At 42.8% G+C, this 24066-nt stretch overlaps 1 protein-coding gene across 4 annotated transcripts in view; it reads right to left on the bottom strand.

Annotated features, from left to right (window-relative positions):
- The window catches only part of znf276 (zinc finger protein 276), a 55921-nt gene extending 35009 nt beyond the window's left edge, over positions 1-20912 (bottom strand). For all 4 annotated transcript variants that reach the window (XM_086027084.1, XM_086027085.1, XM_086027087.1 and 1 more), the window contains exons 1-6: positions 20746-20912; positions 14865-15072; positions 14306-14615; positions 14175-14221; positions 13687-14046; positions 1590-1671 (exon numbers count right to left, since the gene is read on the bottom strand). In XM_086027084.1, the coding sequence (XP_085883210.1) occupies positions 1590-1671; positions 13687-14046; positions 14175-14221; positions 14306-14615; positions 14865-15045 (980 nt within the window). In that variant the 5' untranslated portion in view covers positions 15046-15072; positions 20746-20912. The remainder of the gene's footprint in view (positions 1-1589; positions 1672-13686; positions 14047-14174; positions 14222-14305; positions 14616-14864; positions 15073-20745) is intronic.
- Between the last annotated feature and the right edge of the window lie 3154 nt (positions 20913-24066).

The raw sequence follows: 24066 nt of genomic DNA, 5'->3' as shown, positions 1-24066 counted from the left end.
GATGCTCCTGTGTGAACACTTTGGACAGTTCAATGAAGTTATTCTCTTCCAATCCACTGACCTCCAAGTCAGTAAGAATATAACTCTCTACTTGCTTCTTTGCGTTAATGGTGCTTAAAAGTAGCACCGTCCTTCTCCCCGGGACATTCAGCCGCTCTGCTAGTGTCTGTGTACAAATCATTGCGCTGCTGCGAGGGTTCATGAATGCATACACCTCCACAACTTTGTGCAGTGCAGGCGGTTGTCTCTTCGTGTTAGGGAGGGTCTGCACTGGCTCAATTTTCTTGGTAGTTGGGGACATCTTCTGAAGCAACTTCACCTGTCTTCTCTTTTCCTTTGTCTTGTTTTACAAAATGTAGCACGCTGGGATGCTTCAGAGAACAGTGATCACACGTCATTCACTCATTCATTCAAGTTTCCATTGGCGTTTTAAATTGTATGGCATTACACTTTGTATACTGTGTTATTATATTGCATAATTGTGAATGTGTGTGTGTGTATTATTGGTGTTTCCTTATGTTTACTGCTGGCTGTAAAAGGAATTTCCCCTTGGGGATCATTAAGTTCACCTTGACCTTGAGAAGATCAGTTTTATTTTAAGGGATCGGCCAATCACGATCCCTGAAAAATTAAGGAAACTGGCCCAAATTCCGATTCCGGACGATCGATTGGTGCACCCCTAGTATATTTCAGTATTCCTTACCAATTATCATTGTATTTATTATAATACAATTGTACTTTTGTAACAATTATACAGGGTTATTAGGAAGGGGTAGGAGAAAGAAAGGGGTATGGGAGCTTCTTCCTACCCCCTTTCGAATATGAACAATCAAATTTTTAATTTTACTTTTGTAACTTTGATTTATGTCTGTTTTGGGTTTTTTTCATGTCATTTTCACACCTTCCAAATGAATCATTCATTTGTTCATATTTCCATCCGATATTTACTTTTATTGATTAACTTAAACAAGTGGGAAAATTATGTAAAAATTTAAGAATTTGAGAAGAGGGCAATATTTTTTCTATATATCTGCTGTATGTACAGGAGAAAAAACGATCCTGAGTCCACTCAGTGTCAGAATGCGTGGTGGTACGTATATATAAATTTTGCTTTGCTTGTATTCAAGTATTTGGAAATTAAACAAGTAACTCTTTTGGTACCTGACAATTTCAAACATGTCTGCGAGAAAGCCTTTCACGGAGGGACTAAATAACATAGAACCAGTAACTGCCCCACACAAATTTATTGACCTTTGAATGGCTGTTAGGCTGTCCCAAGATCTGCCATTTGGCCGGTGATGGTCAGCAAGAACTATCATGGTTAAATTCGCCAATGTTTACTTTAAATGAATTTAATTTTTTTTTTAAATACATACCTTTTTGTGTGTAGTAAAATCTCATTTACAATCAGTGGCACATATTTGTGGGAATACTTTCTAGTATAGTATGCCATTAAAAAAAAAAAAAAGGAAACTGAAGCTTTTTGTTGTTATTTTTCGGTGTACACATTTATGTCAAACACTGTTGCTGCAATCCAGTTTATATTGTAAATATAAATAGTGATACAAGTGAGGGAAACTGTAACATACCTATCATATACATCACTATCATCCTGCTTTTCCTCTTGCTGCTCCTCAGTGAGAGAACCTGCATCCTCTGGCTCTGCAAACTCTAGAGACAAAGTCACAGTCAATGTACTTAAGGAATTAAATTGATACACAGAAGATACACAAAGAGAATAAGAGTTACTGAAGAAAACGTGGAGGTTCAAACTGGAACCATTACACCAAAGTCAAAGTAAAAAAGTCTATAAGTAGCCAACAAGCGGCACATACAGTAATTTCTTGCAAATTACTTTTTTCTATTGTTGCAGTAAAGTTCTTCTGAGTTCTTTATTTTTAGTTAATATGTATATGTAAATGTTATGGACATACATTCAGTAGAATTTACTTAATTTTTAGTAAGTTCGGAACTAAAGGGAAGCACATATCTAGAGTAAATTGAGTCTTGAGTAGGGCTGTGCAATTAATCGAAATTCAATTACAACTAGAGCTGCAAGAAGCTATAAAGGGACCTCGCAGCCCTGGCAACGTTGGGGTGCTGGCATGTTGGGATGCTCGCACATCGGAATTGAATTATCGAAATTATCACGTGGATAAAGTTACAGCAGCTTTTGTAGTCAAGGTGAGTCCAAACTTTAAAGTAAATTCAAAATGGCGGACTTCTTCTTAGGTTTATTGCATGGCACCAAGAGGCTTTTTGTAGGTCTCTTTCTGTTTTATATACTCGCAAATTTTCGTACATGTTGGTGAAGCGTGAAACCGGGGCCATTTTTTAAGCATTTTCTTGGGGGCGGTAGCGAGCCATCCTTTGAAAGATTGCACAATTGAATAATTAATTATTGATTAATTTACCAGGCCTTCTATGTGTGCAAAGTTTCATGAGTTTTCGTGCATGTTTACATTCTCGAAATCAGCATTGTGTTATTGGCAAACTGTGTTACAATGGCAACACCTTTTTGTGAATAATTATTTTTACAAAAACAATCGGGACCTCGCAACGGTCGCTGCTCGGGCCCTAATAATTTCTATAAAAACAATAGGGTCCTTGCAGCTTTCGCTGCTCGGGCCCTAATAATAATAATAATAATAATTTCTACAAAAACAATAGGGACCTCGCAGCAGTCGCTGCTCGGGCCCTAATAATAATAATAATAATAATTTCTACAAAACCAATAGGGACCTCGCAGCGGTCGCTGCTCGGGCCCTAATAATAATAATAACAACAATAATTTCTACAAAAACAATAGGGTCCTTGCAGCTTTTGCTGCTCGGGCCCTAATAATAATAATTTCTACAAAAACAATAGGGACTTCGCAGCAGTCGCTGCTCGGGCCCTAATAATAATAATAATAATAATTTCTACAAAACCAATAGGGACCTCGCAGCGGTCGCTGCTCGAGCCCTAATAATAATAATAATAACAACAATAATTTCTACAAAAACAATAGGGTCCTTGCAGCTTTTGCTGCTCGGGCCCTAATAATAATAATTTCTACAAAAACAATAGGGACCTCGCAGCGGTCGCTGCTCGGGCCCTAATTATGATTATTACACTCCACGATAACAAAATTGGCATAATCGTAAAAAAATATTAATTTGCATTGTTATCCAATTGTTTGTTTACACAAGGAAATCATACTTTAATTTATCCATTTGCACTTTTTTTTAATTCAAATAAAAAATGTTATACCTTTTGGTCCAAACCTTTGCCTCTATATTTTTTTACGTTTAAACATTTCTTGTTTTGCACCAAAAAGTAAATGATCGTTTGAATAATCCTGATTAATATTTTTTCCATAATTGAGCTGCCCTCATCTGGAGTGGAAAAAGTTTGATCCTGCTTTTAATAATTATAATTAATTATAATTAATAAAATGCTGTACTGGAAAGAAAGAGAGAGAAAACAAACAATTGCACCAGATTTGCTTCGGAAAGGTGCTATCAAAATCCAATTTTGTCCACTCTTTCATACAGAACATAAGTCAAAATGAGTATGTGACACTAACTTTAACATCTAGTTAACATCATTTTGCGTCAGGCAACATAGAGGAGCGGAGGACTGTGCAGCGCCACCTGAGGAGGAGGATCAGAGAGGGGAAAAGGTCCTACAGGAAGAGGATGGAGGAGCAGCTGCTGCAGAATAACGCCAGGGGAGTCTGGAGGGGCCTGAAGACCATCTCAGGCCACGGACAACCCAAGACCCGGACTGGGGGGGACCTGCAGTGGGCAAATGAGCTGAATCTCTTTTTCAATAGGTTCGATCAGATGCCTGCCTCCACTCAGTCTCTCCTGCTGCAGTCTCCACCTACTCCTCCTGCTGGGCGTGTCACCCCCTCCCCTCTTTTCTCCACAGTCTCCAGCTCCCAGCTACACCAGATAGCCACCACTCCTTCCTGTCCAGCCTTGGCCTTCACAACATCTCAGGTGAGGAACCAGCTGAAGAAGATGAAGGCGAGGAAGGCAGCGGGTCCAGATGGCATCAGCCCCCAGCTCCTCAAATCCTGCGCAGACCAGCTGTGTGGAATTGTCCAGCACATGTTCAACCTGAGCCTGAAGCTGGGCAGGGTCCCCCAGCTATGGAAAACATCCTGCCTGGTCCCGGTGCCAAAGACCCCCCACCCGAAGGAGCTCAACAGCTTCAGACCAGTGGCGCTGACGTCTCACCTGATGAAGACCCTGGAGAGACTGGTCCTTGTCCACCTGCGCCCCCTGGTGAGCTCCTCAATGGACCCACTCCAGTTCGCATACCAGCCTGGCATCAGTGTGGATGATGCCATCATCTACCTCCTCCACACTCTCCCACCTGGAGAAGGCGGGGAGCACTGTGAGGATCATGTTCTTTGATTTCTCCAGTGCTTTCAACACCATCCAGCCCACCCTACTGGGAGACAAGCTGGAGCGGGCGGGGGTGGCGCACCACCTCACCACATGGATCCAGGACTACCTCACAAACCGGCCACAGTGTGTGAGGACACAGGACTGTGTGTCTGACGTGCTCCTCTGCAGCACGGGGGCCCCGCAGGGAACTGTCTTGGCTCCCTTCCTGTTCACCCTCTACACCTCGGACTTCAACTACAACACCCCTACCTGTCACCTGCAGAAGTTCTCTGACGACTCTGCGATTGTCGGCCTCATCACAGGCGGAGATGATCGGGAGTACAGAGAACTTACTCAGGGTTTTGTGGACTGGTGCCAGCAGAATCGCCTCCTGATCAATGCGGGGAAATCCAAAGAAATGGTGGTGGATTTCGGTAGGCGCCAGCACTCTTCACCTGCACCAGTGAATATCCGGGGAACAGATGTTGAGAGAGTCTCAACTTACAAGTACCTGGGTGTTCATCTGAACAATAAACTGGACTGGTGCGACAACACAGACGCCCTCTATAGGAAGAGTCAGAGCAGACTCTTCCTACTCAAGAGACTGAGGTCTTTTGGGGTTCAGGGGACACTCCTCAGGAACTTTTATGACTCGGTGGTTGCATCGGTCATCTTCCAGGGAGTGGTCACCTGGGCAGGCGGCGTCTCGGCCCGGGACAAGAAGCGGCTGGACAAACTGGTCAAGAGGGCTCTGTCCTGGGCTGCTCCCTGGACTCTGTGGACTCGGTGGGGGACAGGAGAATGTTGGCCAAGCTGTCATCAATGCTGGGCAACCCGGACCACCCCCTCCAGGGCACCCTAACAGCACTCCACAGCACCTTCAGTGACAGACTGTTACACCCTCGCTGTGCAAAGGAGAGATTCCGCCGTTCCTTCTTGCCTGCTGCTGTCAGACTCTTTAACAAGAACATTGTGTAGTCTCTACAAACTGGCGGTCATTAGTGCAATTGTGCAGTCCTGCACCTGAGCTCATATCGTGCAATACCCAATATTCCCCACTACTGTAATACTGTGCAATACTCAACATTCCCCACTACTGTTAGTCTAGTTTTATTTTTATCCAATGCTGTTCCTTACATTTCACTACAGCACTGCAGCACTGTCACTTAGAGTACTTAGAGTATTTTTTTCCTCTGTACTATGTACAGGCCGAAATGAGTGTTCCTCATATTTTTTAGGTAGATGTAGGTTGGTGTGTATACACATGTGTATATACACATGTTACTGCGTATATCTACATAGGTTTGATTCTAAATGTTTGCCGTCAATGTTATACATTAATGGCCACATTATGCCGCCGCCCCTGTGTGACCTATATCTTTGCTACTGTAACAATGAAAATTTCCCCACTGTGGGATCAATAAAGGCATTCTTATCTTCTTATCTTATGCAGTTTTCATTTGCATGCAATAGCCTCTGAAACTTAAAGGCTTGAAAAATGAACGAATTTGCATTCAGTGTCGTTGTGACGTGGATGCTATGCTCATTATTCAAGTACCTGGACACTTTGTGAATGCTACAGTACATCTAGAAAGTATTCACACTGCTTCACGTTTTCCACATTTTATGTTACAGCCTCATTCCAAAATGGAATACATTTTTTTTTTCCCACAAAATTCTACAGACAACAGTCCATAATTACAACTTAAAAAACATTTTTTGAAATGTTGGCATGTTTATTAACTCATTCACTGCCAAACATTTTCAGACCCTCTATTACCCTCAAATTTGAAACATTTTGAAAAACATATAAATAAGTTCCTGGGAATGTCACCTCTCTGGTAGGGAAGGAGCCCGAGCTTGTGTGTGAGGCTGAGAAGTTCCGACATAGTTCAGTTATAGTCGGGCTCATCTCCGCACACAGCTTGGGCTCTGGTACCAGTCGTCTCGAGTTGGACACTCTTCCACTCTGGAGTTGCCCAGGGTGAGAGCAGGTGTGGGCATAGTTATTGCGCCTGTATATTGGGGTTTACCCCAGTGGACGAGAGGGTAGCCTCCCTCCACCTTAGGGTGGGGGGATGGGTCCTGACTGTTGTTTGTACCCATGCACCAAACAGCAGTGCCCACCCTTTTTTGAGTCCTTGGAGGGTGTGCTGGAGAGCGCTCCACCTGGGGACTCCATCGTTCTGCTGAGGGACTTCAATGTTCACGTGGGCAATGACAGTGAGACCTGGAGGGACATGATTGGGAGGAGCGCCCCCCCCCCCCACCCCACCCGATCTGAACCTGAGTGGTGTTCTGTTACTGGACTTCTGTGCTCGTCACGGATTGTCCACAACAAACACAATGTTCAAACATAAGGGTGTACATATGTGCAGTTGGCACCAGGACACCCGAGGCTGGAGTTCGATGATCGACTCATCGTCGTATCATCGGATTTGCGGCCGCATGTTCTGGACACTCAGGTGAAGAGAGGGGCGGAGCTGTCAACTGATCACCATCTGGTGGTGTATTGGCTACAATGGTGGGGAAGATGCCGGTCCGACCTGGCAGACGGAAACGTATTGTGAGGGTTTGCTGGGCACATCTGTCAGAATCTCCTGTCAGAAGGAGTTTCAACTCCCACCTCCGGCAGAACTTTGCCCACATCCCGAGGGAGGCAGGGGACATTGAGTCAGAGTGGACCATGTTTCATGCCTTCATTGTTGAGGCGGTCGATCTGAGATGTGGCCGCAAGGTGGTCGGTGCCTGTCGTGGCGGCAATCCCCCAACCCTGGACACAGGGATGCTGTGCAGCTGAAGAAGGAGTCCTATCGGGCCTTTTTGGCCTGCGGGACTCCGGAGGCAGCTGGCAGGTACCGGCTGGCCAAGCGGAATGCAGCTTCGGCTGCAGCTTCTGCGGTTGCTGAGGCAAAAACCTGGGTGTGTGAGGAGTTTGGTGAGGCCATGGAAAATGACTTCTGGAAAGCTTCGAGGAAATTCTGGTCCACCATCCGGCGTCTCAGGAGAGGCAAGCAGTGCACCATCAGCATTGTTTATAGTGGGGATGGGGTGCTGCTGACCTTGACTCGAGACGTTGTGGGTTGGTGGGGAGAATACTTTGAAGACCTCTTTAATTCCACCGACACGCCTTCCACTGAGGAAGCAGAGCCTGGAGACTTCGAGGTGGGCTCTCCTATCTCTGGGTTTGGAGTAACCGAGGTAGTTAAAAAGCTCCTTGGTGGCAAATCCCCGGGGGTGGATGAGATCAGCCCGGAGTTCCTAAAGGCCCTGGATGTTGTGGGGCTGTCATGGTTGACACGCCTCTACAACATCGCGTGGACATCGGGGACAGTGCCTCTGGATTGGCAGGTGGTGGTCCCTCTTTTTAAGAAGGGGGGCCGGAGGGTGTGTTCCAATTACAGAGGACTCACACTCCTCAGCCTCCCTTGTAAGGTCTATTCAAGGGTGCTCGAGAGGAGGGTCTGTCGGGAGGTCGAATCTCGGATTCAGGAGGGGCAATGTGGTTTTCGTCCTGGCCATGGAACAGTGGACCAGCGGGTCCTCGAGGGAGTTCGCCCCACCAGTCTACATGTGCTTTGTGGACCTGGAGAAGGCGTTCGACTGTGTCTCTCAGGGAGTTCTGTGGGGGGGTGTTTCGGGAGTACGGGGTACCAAGCCCCCTTATAAGGGCTTTTTGGTCCCTGTACCATCGATGTCAGAGCTTGGTCCGCATTGCCGGCAGCAAGTCGGATTCGTTTCCAGTGAGGGTTGGACTCCGCCAAGGCTGCCCTTTGTCACCGATTCTGTTCATAACTTTTATGGACAAATTTTCTAGGCGCAGCTGAGGTGTCGAGGAAGTCCCGTTTGGTGGCCTCAGTATTGCATCTCTGCTTTTTGCGGATGATGTGGTACTGTTGGCTTCTTCAAGCCGTGATCTCCAACTCTCACTGGAGAGGTTCGCAGCCGAGTGTGAAGCGGTTGGAATGAAAACCAGCACCTTCAAATCTGAGACCATGGTCATCAGTCGGAAAAGGGTGGCGTGCCCTCTCCGGGTCGGGGATGAGAATCTGCCCCAAGCGGAGGAGTTCAAGTATCTTGAGGTCTTTGTCACGAGTGAGGGTAGGATGGAACGGGAGATCGACAGGCAGATCGGTGCAGCATCTGCTGTGATGCGGACTCTCTATAGGTCTGTCATGGTGAAGAAGGAACTGAGCCAAAAAGCGAAGCTCTCGATTTACTGGTCTATCTACGTTCATACTCTCACCTGTGGTGATGGGCTGTGGGTCATGACCGAAAGAACAAGATCTCGGATACAAGCGGCCGAAATGGGTTTTCTCCGCAGGGTGTCCGGGCTCTCCCTTAGAGATAGAGTGAGAAGTTTGGCCATCCGGGAGGGACTCAAGAGTCGAGCCGCTGCTCCTCCACGTTGAGAGGAGCCTGAGGCATTTGATTAGGATGCCTCCTGGATGCCTCCCTCGTGAGGTGTTCCGGGCATGTCCGACCGGCAGGAGGCCCCAAGGACGACCCAGGACAGCCTGGAGAGACTATGTCTCCCGGCTTGCCTGGGAACGACTTGGGATCCCTCCGGAAGAGCTGGAAGACATTGCTGGGGAGAGGGAAGTCTGGGCTTCCCTACTGAAGCTGCTGCCTCTGCGATCCGTATGTCTCCCGGCTTGCCTGGGAACGCCTTGGGATCCCTCCGGAAGAGCTGGAAGACATTGCTGGGAGAGGGAAGTCTGGGCTATATGGCTATATATTAGCCAACAGGTTAACCAGAAACCAATATGACAATTACATATTTACGGACATCGCATAATCACTTATAAGTGTTAGAGGTTCGTTTTGTTATGTAAATTGTTAATTGGGCTAATGACCTCGACACCTGCAAAACATTCCAAAAATCCTTTAAATGAAACCTTCCTGCGGTGTGCCATCAATGAATATAGTTCACTCAGCCCTTTGTTCACAAGAGATTGTTGAATGTCTTGATCTACTCTATTGTTTCATATTCTAGGACTTGGTACCTGAGCACCAACCACTGAGCATTCAAGTAAAAAAAATGTTTTAATTAATTATTTTGACACTTGAATAGCTCGACAAAATCATGTTCAACTGCTACTTAGACGCAAAAAAAAGGACAGATCATGCTAAATTATCTGTCTCATCAAGATCTACCCCATCAACTGTCTTGAGAAATCATAAACGTCTACACGATCCTCGATGAACACAGTAACAGATCCTTGGCCCATTCCGAGTTCTTCGACACTTTCAACATATAATGACCTTCCTCTCCATACTTTCTTCACACCTATTCTGGAGTGACAGAGACCATGAGGAGAAGGGTTCAGGCTACCAAATTGAATCTATGGACGTGAAAGTCGGTCTTCTTCTACGAGGTCTTGTGTAATGCAATGGCATTCCCAACAAAAGATCTGAGATCCAAAAGCCGAATGTTGCATTCAACCAATCCTACCTGAAATTGATTGCTTATCTCAACCCAAGACTTGAATAAAGTGCACCCTTAATTCTTATTCTTGCGCGAGACATCATCACGGCCCACAAAGTTCAAGTAGATAAACAGCGACCAGAGATGCTCCTAACAGCGAGAAACTCGACCTGGAATGGGTGATTCTCGGAAAGGTTTGCATTGGACGTGTTCACAGGTCTGAGACAGGAAATGCCCTGTCCAAACGTCTTTCGGGTGAACGAGAGCTACAGTCAGCTCCAAGGCGCTGATTATCCTAAACTACAGAAAACAGAGAAACTTAACTGCAGTGGACAAGCCGAGCAGTTGGGCTCCACGCTGTGTCAACAAGCAAAGGATGGTAATGAGGTGGAATCATGTCTATCAATGGCATTTTGTTCCTAAAAATCATGGGAAAAACTTAAAGAAAGATAAAAACAACAGCTGGGTAGCTCGACTCCCATTCAAGTCATCAAGGCGTCGTCTTCCAAACAACAAAATCAAAGCCTCAAACAAACTCGCATCGCAGACACAGAGCTTCGAAAAGAAGCCAGTGAAGAAAGTGTATTTCCTTACCTTCATGGAGAAAGTGCTCTGGAACAAACACGCATAAGTGGCACCTCCTCAGAAGGAGGGGGAAGAATGCTGGTACTTGCTGACCATGGGTGTGTACCATCCAAAGAAACTCAAGAACATCCGTGCGGTGTTCGACTCAAACACCCAGCATAGAGGAGTCTCATTAAGCAAGGTACTGTTGACCGTGCAAGACCTCAACAATACCCTGCTCGTGGTCATCCTCAGGTTCTGGAAGGAAGTGGACAATGGACATCGAACAAAGGTTCCCTTTTTTTCCCTTCCATCTGCAAACGAGTGAAGGTCCTTCCCCCTTTGCTGCTCACGTGAGACTCCGCTGATCAACCCTAAGTGACCACTTTGCAGCTCGCCAGGGCTTTTTCAGTGGGTGCATACAAAATTGGTAGTGAACACTAGCAAACCTTGTGCATTTCATAAAGCCCGCCGACATCACTATAGTCATCCTTACATCCCCTCATGCTCGTCTATCAGACGTACTATTTTTCCCTTGCCTCCTAATTATTTTTGATATTTGTTTTCCTTTTTTCTTCATTTATTTAGGCTTGCCATATGGTAGTACTTTCTTGTATGTTTCACTAGTTGTAGTCAATAAACATTGTCCATATACAGAAGTCCAGCGTGAATTGTGTGTGTGGGTGTTTGTTTCTGTTTTGTCCAAAGAGCTTACAACTTATTTTATTGTAGCGCCTTCACATTTCAAGATTCAAGACTTATTTCCCTCATACGGTCACATTTGTCACTAGTTTTTCCTGGCTTAGGCAATAGTACAATCAATACACAGGTTAATGATTTAGGGAGGGTGCCATTCATAAAAACGTCATGTAAAGAAATTGGCTTTACGAACTTGTCTTTAAATTTTTTTTATAAAAGTTTGTTGGAAAACCATCAGGTCCAGCTTTTTTACCTGAGATCATACTATCCATTGCATTAATTATTTCTTCGTCACTAATCTCAGCACCCAAATGTTAGCTCATTTCAGGCGTAATATTCCATAGGTTTGCCTTATCCGGGGACAAAAATTTCGAAATGAAACGTTTTTAACTGGGCAGTCCGTTTTTAACTGGGCAGTCCGTCCCGGGGCCGGAACAGTCTGGAGGGACGCCTTCATTTTGGATGGAGGACAGGGGGGCGCCAAGTTTTTAAAAGAAGGGTCAGACTAAGGGTGGAGGTGGATTTTAGTCCGGCCCACTAATCGTCCCACATGCGTGTGACGTGGTCACGAGGCGGCCAAAGTTCATCTCAACCGACTCGGCGAAATGGGCAAAATGGGCATAAAAATTGCCTCAGAACACTTCAAACGCACCACTAGTTACCCAACTGCCGGACAGAAGTGCTATAAAAGGACAAGGGCGTACGGGCTCAGTTACCTGTGTGAATGTGACATGCTTTTGAACGGGGTCGGGGGCCTATAATTTTTATGAATAAGGACGGTGTGACGAGGACGGAAGGGTCCCCAGGTCACGGACGGAGGACGGATCGGCAAAAAAGGGACAAGTGCCCAGCTCTGGTTTTTCATCGTAATTTCTGAAGTATTTTAGTTAATAAACAGTAATCTGGAAAAAAAAAAAAGTTTTTTTACCGTATTTTACGGACTATAAACTACAGGTTTTTTCCTAGGTTTTGAACCATGCGGTTTAAAGACCGGTGCAACTATTCTGGGGATTTTTCTTCCACCTGTCGGGGCGATCTAACCGGAATTACAATACAATACACAGAGTGGTGTACAATTACCATTAACAGGATGTGACTGCAGGTGGAGGAGTTCAACAGGCGAGGGCACTATGCACTAGGTTATAGCATTAGGTGACAAACTGGAGTGGCAGCGGCACATTAAAGGCTGTGTATTTGTCGATTCAAAAACATGTTAAAATGGAATAAATTGGTGGGGCTTTACAAGGATAAATTAGACAGGGAAGCTGTCTTGCAAAAATATACCTTATAAATGGTTTGGATCCCTACAGAATCCCCAATATTGAGTGGCGCTACGAACCGGACCTACTTCCTCTGTGTGCGCCAGATATTTTTGCATACCTTGCGTGTAGTGTAAGTGCCTACATTTTAGCAATTTAAACATAAATCTTTAGCCTCTCATGTGCAATTTACAAACGGGTAGGTGCAGGACCTGCAGCGAACAATAACAACACCGCCATCCGGACTTAGTTATGTGCTGTGTGTTTGCTTATGAATCGTCCACTTAAGCTGCACAAACGAATGTACTTATTTCCTTTTTAACAGTGTATGTGATCGTTGATCATTCCTTCTTTCCTTTTACCTCACTTACTGAGTGCATGCACGTTAGGGTGGTCCTTAAAATTAAATTCTAAGCTCCAACTCTCTAAATCTGTTTGAATAGTTGAAAAAACAGATTTACCCCTGCCTCAATGACCTTGAATTTTGCCCTAAAGACACCCAAGGTGCATTTTTTGTCTACAGGTAACTGTGATATAACGATTTAAATTTGTATTAAAATTTAGCATAAAATTACAAGTGTAAATGTTTTACCATCAAAACTGTTAAATTCACAAATCATTCGCTGCCTCCTTCACAGACATCTTGTTTTGCTCGGTATGGCATATCAGAAGTCCAAGTACTTCTTCAGAGTAAAATTAAGAGCCAGAAATGTCTTCAATTGGAGCAATCAAATAAGTCTGCTAAGCTGAAGCCAAGATTTAAAGATAACACCTCAGCCAAATGCCAAATCAAAACACCATGCGGTACAACAACATGTCTGCAGTGCAAAACCATGTATGTATGTTTTGATTTGGTTTACAAAATTTGACCACAATGACAAGCTTGGTTTTAGAAAATTCCATCCCTGGACAGAGAGGGATAGTGGAAACAAGGAGCATTTTAAACTTCAGCATTGATATGTTATTGTCCTTTTGTCAGCCATAAAACGAGATGAGGCTAAACTTCTAGATCATCGAGGCAGGGGTAAATCTTGTCTTAGAAAAATAGAGTGGGTATGGCTTATATATATATGTGCCATATAGTCCGGAAAATACGGTAATACACTTTAATGAAAAATACAATTGTATCCAATTAATCAATGGAATAATTTATTCTAAATATATTCAATAGTGACAACCCTACTTGAATCATATCAAGGTTTACGTCATAGTGGTGGTGCTTAAAGGCAAAATCACAAAAGCTCTGGTATTTTCCATTACTAGTAGACCTAAATTATTGTGAAAAAATATGTCCAAATGGTTACTGCAATAAATTGCTTGAACAAATGAGCTGTTTTGAAAAATGCTGTAAATGTACCTTGAGTGCTGCAGGTCCAGTCAGCCAGTGCCGAGCTTTGAATCAGTGGAGTGACTGCGGGTAGACTCTGCTCAGCCTGACAGATTGCTGTAACCGCAGTTCTCCTTTTGTCACAGTCCATCTCTCTTGAGACATCTCTGGCACCATTTCCACTCTCTCCTGAGTTGAACAAATAACCAAACCTGGCAGAGGTAGTGGCCTGTGTGTCCATAGTGTAGCTGTGCCCATCAACACAACACCACATTGCTTTGACTGAGCCCCAGCACTGCCCCTCAAGCACCTCTTTCAGGTCAGGGCAAGATTTGCAAGCTTCTCCGTGATGATGAGCCCATGAAACAAGGTTGTGAAGGCACGTGGTGCCTGAGGGAAAGGATGGTGAAGGTGGAAGAAAAAATAAGTAAACAACAAAAATGTCTCAGAGTACAGTATACTGTTCAAGTAACTGAGGTTCTAATAATAAGGACATACAGGAGATGATTTTATCTTACTTGTTAACCCATCGTTTATTAAAGAGTCTGAAAACATTGGATTGTGCCTGAAAAAAATGTATAAATAATATTTACAATGAAAATTATTATACATTCTGACACCAAATGTTATAATCCTCTCAAAGTCTCACCTGTTAGAATTATCCTCCCCAACAGGCAGGAAATTAACCATCTGCAAAAACCTGACCAGAATATCGTGGCACTTATAGAACTTGCTGTGACATTTCTTGCAAACAAATTCCGATAATCGAGGGTCAGGGTCCAACTGCACTCCAACCAGTTGCTGGAAGTCGACATGGAATAAAGGGGGTGACTGGCCAACAGCATACGCTTTGTCATGGACAATATCAGGGAAGTTCTTAGGCCATTTGTTGAAGGCATGCAGCAGACTCCGTGGAGAAAACCTGCCATGGCACAATCTGCAGATGGCAGTGCATAATCCTTTGGGAATGAAATAAAACATCAATTGGCAAATTATAGTGAAAATTCATCATGTGTTCAGTGAAGCATTTCATTACAACACGTCTTAAATTGTCCTACAGTTTAAAATGGTCATACCAGCATTACTTAACTTTACCTGCCAACTCTCCAAGTTACAATGTATATTTGGCATCGATAGCCAATTGAACTTTACATTCAGTGAATTGTTTTAAAAAATGCTTCCAACAGATAAATCCATCAGCCACTCACTGGAGGATTTTGTCTTGACATCTGAATGCTTGTGCTTTTCAGTCAAAGTGTAGGTCGAGTCTGATGTTGCTGCAGTCACATGAGTTTGCTTTCTACTTTCACAAGGTCTCTTCCCTTCACAGGCTCTCCTGCTCTGTTGTGACACCTCAGATGACCTTAGGCATCTACTATTCTTCTTCATGGTTTAGATGATGGATCTCCGATGGCCCTGTAAAATATATATATGACAAACACAACAGTGCATTTTAAGGGAAATCAAGAAAAATGTATCTAATCCAAGCAGTCCCATATGCTGTATGTGTACAGTATGTATGTATATGCTGTAGTAGGGATGTAACGATTGATCAAAAATCGATTTTAGATCGATATAAATGCTTAAAATCTGCATCGATGTAAAAAAAAAAAAAAGAATCGATACGCAAAGCCATGTTAACCATAGCTGCCGCTCACTGGATCACTCCTGGATCATAACTGACTCTACACTCACTGTTGGTGACAAAGCTATGGCTTCCATAAATTGAGCACATGTTCCCTTGTTAATGCACAGTACCTCTTCTTTACCAACTGGGAAGAAGTTGTTTGAATATTCTGAGTGATCAGTACATCAAAGTAAACACAAAAATGGTCCAAAAATCCTAGTAACTGTTGTACCAATATAAACGCACTTCATTCACACTTTTTGTTGTAATGTACTCCAGGGCGGCACGGTAGTTGACTGATTAGTACGTCAACCTCACAGTGCAGAGGTCATGGGTTCAAATCTGGCCCTGGCCTTCCTGTGGGGAGTTCATGTCCATGTTCTACTTGTGCCTACACCGACCACCGATCCCCCCCCCCCTTATTAGGTTAGTTTCAACTTTATTTTACCTAATGAAGGATAAAACATTCTAATACTAATATAGTGTTTGAACTTAGTGTTTTACCACTTAAGGAAATTCTCTCTTTTCAAACTCCAAGAAAATTTTTCAAAGAATATCAAAATATATAAGTCTTTTGGACCAGTTGGAATGCATGAACATAAGCTTTTGTGATGTGAACTAAGCAATAGTTGGAGCGTTTGAATAAACAATGACTGCATTTAGATGCAGAAAATAATCTGTTTAAAACTGGAATATTGGCAGTATTTGGGTTTTTAAAAGCCATGTAAACGTGCGCAATAACCCGAATAATGCGGTAGTGTTACTTTTGTAATGCATTACCCCAACACTGGTCATGCATTATATAATACTGAGGTAAAGGCAAATGAAGCATTAATTCATATGAAAGACAGTTTATAAACTACAATTAGAGGTAATTACTGTATTTTCCGCGCCACATTATAAGGCGCACCTTCAATGAACGGCCTATTTTAAAACTTTGTTCACATTTAAGGCATATAAGGGGCATAGAATAGACACTATAGTAGAGGCTGGGGTTACGTATGCATCCATTAAATGGAGCTGCGCTAAAGAGAATGTCAACAAAATAGTCAGATAGGTCAGTCAAACATCATTAATAGATTACAAACCAGCGTTCGCACAACTCTGTTCACTCCCCAAATGAATAAACAGCTGTTTTATTATTTTCCCCGAGGCAAAGTCAGTGATGTAGTATTTTCATGACACAGTTTATCTTTTAACAACAGCAAGGTATAACATGTAGTGCAACATTAGTGGAGGGGAACTTGTCCTCGATTCAGTAAACACGTAAAAAACAGTCTGATACTGTTACGGTAAATCAAACGTTATACCAAAAACAATATAATAACGCTTGAAATGTGTAAAGCAATAACAATAACTCAACGTTGTTCAAACGTTAATGTTCATATTCACAAAATTATCAAGCTTGTTCAGCTGTAAACACACAAAAGAAACACGTAAAGCTCACTTTATTAATTTATTCCTCAACCAGTTCAGTGTCTGAATTAAACAATTGGGCGAATACGGCATCCAACAGGCTCTACCTCGTCAAAGTCGTCATTAATCGAGTCAGTGTCGCTGCTGTTGTCTTGCAGTTCAGTAACAATTCCTTCCTTCCTGAAAGCTCAGACCAGTTGAGAATGATATATTAGCCCAGGCATTTACAATCCACTGGCAGATGTAGGCGTATGTCGTCCGGCGCCGTCTCCCTGTCTTGGTGCCGTCTCCCTGTCTTGGTGCACATTAGTCTGGCAGGAGAGAACTACAGTGAAGTATGACTTCTCATTCCCTGTGGTGCGAACATTTACCGTACGTGCTCATCTTTAATACACAGTGCGGTTCACAGGAATATCAAAAGGTGAGTGGAACCTTGTCCATGTTGATGATGTGCTCTGGCCGTATCTTTTTTTCAGTATTCTTGTTTTAGCAGTACGCGCGGAAAACGGCCAGCTTTTCTTGGTAGTCTTTTGGCAGTTGCTGTGAAACAGTAGTTCGTGTGTGGATGGAGAGATGACATCTTTTCATAAACCGAGAGCGCCAAGAAGTACCGCCTCTTCATTGATGATTCATTGATAATTTCGCGTGCTAGCGCTGTTGCCTTCATTCGAATAATGATTGTACTGACACTTCTACTTGCTGTTCTCTGCTCAACAACCACTGTTCGAGTTTGGCCTCCAACTGTAGCCATCTCGCTTTGTTCCCTCGGAACCTCTGTTTAGTCTTCTTTACTTGGTGCAGGTCATCTTGTTGCTTCTTCCAATTCCGCACCATTGATTCGTTAATATTAAATTCTCTCGCTGGTGCTCTATTCCCATGTTCTTCGACTGATTGCCTCTGCGAACTCTGCGTCGTAAGCGTGTCTCTTAACAGGAGGCATTTTGGGGTCTTAACACAAACACACAAATGGAAATGAAATGGCACGCTTCGCGCAGTCATATATCTCAGCATGCACTGAGATAGGCTACTTCCTCTACGGGGGAAAATGGAGTCGGCGGCTGCTTCCCATAGTTTTGAGACTGGCTCAATATTGATCCATATAAAGGCGCACCGGATTATAAGGCGCACTGTCGGCTTTTGAGAAAATGTAAGGTTTTAAGGTGTGCCTGATGCGGAAAATACGGTACTAAATATTTTGATGTGCAGTTTGGCAAGCTTTCACCACGACAACATAAATCACCCACACAGGTGTGGTATAAACACAAGGATACACAATACTGATACTATACTGTACAAACTCAAGTGCACATTACAACAAACATCATGTCAACAAATCAGAAGCTTTGCCACTTCCTACATATCACTTTGTTACATAGAACATGATATAAACGTGGACTGCAAACCGATAAACTAATTCATTGGCTCTGCCACTCTCCACATGTCACTTAATATCATGAATCGTGTCAACATGGACTGCACTTCTTAAATCACTCACTCAACTTAACATATAGACAAAATAAATAATAAAATAAAATAAAACATACATGTATAAATTTAAAGCTTACAGGATCTCCAGTTAGTAACATCACACACACCAGCCGGTAAGAAAGTAAGATAAAGCCCACTTATGACGTCATCTCAAGCACCAGCGGGCATTACCGACGCTCTGTGGTGTCTCATCATTAAACATCTCTTCGTCTGTGTTTTTGTTCGAACCATACGACCGAATTCATCCTCTTAATATTTGACCACTTTGCATGGATGCCTTTTTATTAGTTGTGGCTTAAGGAGCACTATCATCTGTGTGCGCGCTTCAGTGTTATTTTCGTCAACGTTGACAAAAATTAATTCGTTAACGCCCCTTTTTTTCATGACAATCACGAGCTAAACGTGGCTCTTTGATGACTAAAATATGATGTGACGTATATGAGTTTTCGTTGACAAAATGAGACTAGGCGAAACTAGGCGTTTGTGGTCTGTCAAACCGGAATCATTCCGATTTTTGAATGTCGGTGCTAAGTTTTGATTCCTCGTTAGCCGCGCGTAACAAGCACGAAACAAGTAGGGCGGGTTAAAAAAAAAAAAAAAGTGTGTGCATGGCATGCCAGACGCCCCACAAACTATTATTTGGCTAGTCGACTAATTGCCAACAGTAGTGCTGAGTTGCACTAACACTATGAAACTGCCTATAATTACAAGAAAAATTACCTGTAAACATTTCCCATTTTGGGGCACCAATTCTTTTTTTTGTTTGTTTTTTAATTTTGAGGAGAGTGAAATCAAAAATTTTAAAAATTTGTAAAAAGTAAAATTAGGGAAAAGCAATGTGCTAAATAAAACTGAGCTAAACACTTTAACACTTTAATTGTTTTTTATTTAACCTTAATCCAAAACGTTTTGTTTTGTTTCTCTAATATGCATAATTTAATCTACATTCAAAATGTGGTATGCATCTGGAATGGAAAAAAATTAGCCATCTTCAGCAATCTAAATTACTACATTCTAACCTGTCAGTGTTATGTCTTTTATTGTTAGAAACCATTGATGGTTTGTGGAAAATAGGTTATGTTGTGTTAACTTGGATTTTTGTTTTTCACGCGTTACGAAGTGCTGGCTTGTCAAATGAAGCAGATGACTAAATATCCATATTTCAGGGGACTTTTATTTTGAAATGCCACATTAGATTTAGATGGGACTTGTTTTGGTGACAGCCGGGGTGGTCTAGTGTCATAGAGAACTGGTCTGGTATCATGATAGCTAAACGATAATTTTTAATTATTTTTAAAAAATCAGGCCTGATGACAGTGAAATGTGCATATTTCAGGGAGCTTTTATTTTGAAATGCCACATCAGATTTCAATGGGACTTGTTTTGGCAGACAGCTGTGGTCGTCTAGCGTCCTCCATAACTGGTCTGTTATTACGATAGCTGAAGGATTATTTTTAATGATTTTTTTAAGTCAGGCCTGATGACAGTGAAATGTGCATATTTCATGGGACTTTTATTTTGAAATGGAACATCGAATTCGGATGGACATCCTTTGGTGGACAGCTGTGGGGGTCTCGTGTCATTCACGACTGGACTGTTTTTCAATGTCAATTGGATTAGTTTGAATAAAAAAAATAATACAAATTATACTTGCAGACATATATCCATATTTCAAATACAGTACACTATTTTTCAATGCATCCCAAGATTCAAATGAACCATTCTACATTCTCTCAGAAATGGACTAGCTGCATTATAACAGAGAGCTTATTTAATATATAGTTGCGTCTTCCAAGAACAAGCCGTCAAACGTAGTATAATTTACGCATTTTATTAGTCCAACCGGCTACTGTGGGCCGCAGCCGACGCCAGTACGGTACAACAACCGTTAGGTTCAAAAGGTGTCACGGCTCCCTCTCCTTCGTCCTCCGCTTCTCCTCTCTCGCCCGCACCCGCTCCCATACAGCGAGCTGCGCGATCCATTCATTAGCCTCGGAAACAACAACTCGCTCGGCAAATCACCATTTCGACCACAACACAGATAACCCAATTCGTTACAATGTGTATGTCTAACCCGAAGCATTGGCGTCCAGTTCAGCGTAATGGTGTGCTTTTATACTGAATGGGGGCTTTCGACGCTCGTCAGCGACCTAATGCCGTAATAATTAGGGGCGGTTGGCTTGACCGCAGTAGAATAAGCGCTTTCACAAAAACATTCATCAGGCAGAAATGGACTACGTTCAGTTCAAGTTTGCCCAAGATATGAACGAGTTGATAAACTTTTTGTGCACCTATCATGATCATTGTTCAGGTACATCACTGACCGTGGGATAGCATTTTGCAAAAACGGCGTTTGTGCTGTATTATAAGATAAATGCATTAATATAAACGTGATTAATTTCAGTTAAATTTCAATGGGGATCTGTTCCATTTGGACACTGACTCGGAATTGTAACGTTACAGCAATGTTCACGGCGCTAGCTGGTTCGCCTAACTCTGACAAGATGACGACTATGTCTTGGTAAACATCGACGTATGCATCTCGTAGCAAAGCTTACCTTGGAAAATCCCAGCTCAGGAAACATATCGGTAGATAGACAAATGTTTGTCACAGTCTCAACTCTATTGCGCTGCCAGTTGTAAACATCACATTCCGGAAATTCAGTTTTCTTCTTCGGCACTTTGCGCTACCAGTTTATAGTATAGTGACATCTGTTGAAAATTTACAGCAGGGACAACCAGTAAATGCGATGGGGATGTGACAAATGATGTCGCATTCGAGGAAGGTGGGAAGTCGGAAAAATGCCACTCGGATTGTCCCAGTTCCGACCTCAAAGCGTTGTAGCGAATGCAAACAACAAAAATGGCTGCGATAGATTGTGTGTTGTTCTGGTTCATCAGAACACATATTGACGCCCAGCAAAGCTAAACAAACCTTCTTCATAGTTTGCTTAATTTATATAAGTAAAGGAATACCTTATCTTCAAAGTATTTCATTCATTTCACCAAATACTACAAAACTAAATTGGTGTGGTCTATTTAAATAATTTCTTCGTACTTGATAACTACAACAACAAAAAAGCTACATTTAAAAGAGATCGATGACCAGCTCTGCAACTGTAATAGATTTGTTTAGTACACACTGATGAGTTATCCTATGGTATTAATAACCTAGTGCTGTCACTGCATTGGTCCAAGACTTTGATATCGCAGTTGTTGTGAGAAATAGTATCCAAAGACTTTAGAATTATCTTGTCATTTATACTCCACCTGTACAATTTACAGGGAAAAAAAGCTCCACCCATCTAAAATATCTTTGATGTACTTTAGCTTCTTATGTCATTTTATAATTTTAAGGGGAAGTCAACCCCCAAAAATTATCCACAATAATATGTTCTATGCAGCCCACGAGTCTAAACATGGCATTCTGTTTAATATTGCATTTGTGGAATATGAGTAAGCTGTAAAATCCACCGGTTTTGTCCATCACACAGGGCAGCCTTTTGCCACTTGCTGTTGACTGAACATGACATTACAGTTGCTCATGCAGGGCTCATGTATAACGACCAATCATGGCTCAGCTTCAGAAAAGAGGTTAGTCATGAAATTTTCCAAGCTTAGCTCCCTACATTTTCCAAGTTGATTGGCAAACAGTGCAGATGCACATCTTTTTGTTTTGTTTGTTTTTTCCCTCGAAATTTGGTTTCAGTATGGATGTTATGGCATGTGTTTTTATGATTTATGCATTGATACACTATTAGAATGTATTTGAAATAAACGAAATCTGATTTAAGAAGTTCCATAATATTCCTTAGTACAAAAGTATTCGGACAACTGACACTTGTAATACCTAAACATTTGTTTGGTCTTTGTATCGTAAAATGTATCTTACATGTACCTCAGTTGTGCTCTATGCCCTCATGCCCCATTAATGAGTAAAACTTGAAGGCAAGTGCTCCTAACATCATCATGGGATGAGATTACAAAAAGATTCTCTGTGTTGTGCATCTAAGTGACATAGTTCTCTGCACTGTTTCTGTTTTGATTCCACTGCATCAGATGTGGTATAAAGCCAATGATCTCCACTTCACCTGATATCTTACACGGCTGGATACTCAGGGTTCGCACTCCCCGTTTACCACGTTGCCAACGACGAATTGAAATGGGGAGTGGCGTGGTAAATACTTCCCATATTCGCCACTCCTGCGAAGGGCCAATTCGTCCATCAAAATTGCCCCAGCAAAACACAAAAGGCTTGGCTACAAAGTACAAATGTCCGAATGCAAATAATCCGACAATTTTCGGCCAGTTCGACGTGACTGGTTACATTATTAACACAACATTGCTTGTTTGCCAATACCTCCACCCCATGGTGCCATATAAAATCAGCCCCTGATGTGCAGAACGTAATCCCAAAAGGCACACTGATTAACATTTTTGTGGTAGTAGATGATGTATGGCATACTGCAGTTGTATGTAATAATGCAGTATGCATGACACAATGTCATCACCTGTATACAGACATTATATTGCACCAAGTACAGTATATCTGCAGTAATAGTAACATACATTTAAAAAGTTTAACTTATTCAGCTATGGCAGCAGTTCTCAAACTTTTTACAGCAAACCAAATGAAAATGTTGTTTTACAAGTACCACCATAGTGACTAGTGTTGTTCCGATACAGATACTGGTATCGGCAAGTATCCCGATACCAGCATCAGCAAGTACAAACAAATGAAGCGTCGATACTGGTTATTGATACTAGTATCATTCTTTGAATGCAGCACGCATATTTGAGAGCCGCACACCGGAGGGAAACAGAAGAGCCTTATCCAAATGCACATGCATGTTAATATCAAAGAGTATAAGATTCCACTTTCGTCAAACTTTTGACAGGTGTGACGCCACACAGGAAGTCCTGCCTTGACCACGCCCCTTTATGACGTCATATTCGGTTTAAATCCCCACCCCTTTGATGATGTCATTTTGTAGTCCATAAGCCCCACCCCAAACCGCGCGCTTTGGTGACATCATGTTGTAGTCCTGAAGTACAGCCCCACCCCTAAACACGCCCAATACCTCATCTAACCACACCCCTTTGTAGTCCGGAAACCCAATTTTGCCCCTGACCCCGCCCCGATACCTCACATCCGGTCGGCCATTTTACGTTGCCACGCATTGTTTTCTGTCCGCCATTTTGGCACTTCCTAGTCCCCACCCCTTTAACACATCATTTATGATTAACGTCCCCTTCCGGTATGACCAAATATGGACATTATGCTTCCGCCTCGTTCAGGACATGCCGGGCATGTTTTGAGCAGTGATGTCACCCCGGGCAAGTCCAGGCCTGTCCTGGCTGCCGCCATCTTTTCCGGCATGCCCAAATATGGATGGATGAGATCATACTTCCGCCTGTAACATGAAACTCATGTATATCCTGGGGTAGATGTCCAGGCTTGTTCAGACATGTTTTTAGACCCTCCCCTCATATGCAGCGCACTACCACGCACTAAAAAAGAAAGTAAAACAGATCTTCATGAAGGCATCATGATTGAGGGGACGTGTATTTCTATTCATAAAGGCTGTGGATCAAACGCTCATCAAAAATCAAGGATTTATTGGAAAGAAGACAACACCCGCCCACTGAATCATTGACTCAAACCTGGTCTTTGTCCGCCCCTGCCACTGGAATATGGGGTTACACATGTGCCTATGAAACACCTGAACTACACTTGTACACCATTTAGCATGCTTGGTTATGTTTTTTTAATGAGAATAGCAACCCTTATGGTTCTAATACAACATGTTAGGACATTTCCCATACAACCGTGAAGTGCCCACTTGATTGAATTCATCTCGCAATACCACATACAACAT

The sequence above is a fragment of the Filicampus tigris genome, chromosome 4, assembly GCF_054856515.1.
Source record: "Filicampus tigris isolate MCC_2025a chromosome 4, RoL_Ftig_1.0, whole genome shotgun sequence".
In the NCBI taxonomy this organism is placed as follows: domain Eukaryota; kingdom Metazoa; phylum Chordata; class Actinopteri; order Syngnathiformes; family Syngnathidae; genus Filicampus; species Filicampus tigris.
This window is presented reverse-complemented; position numbering and strand designations above follow the sequence as displayed.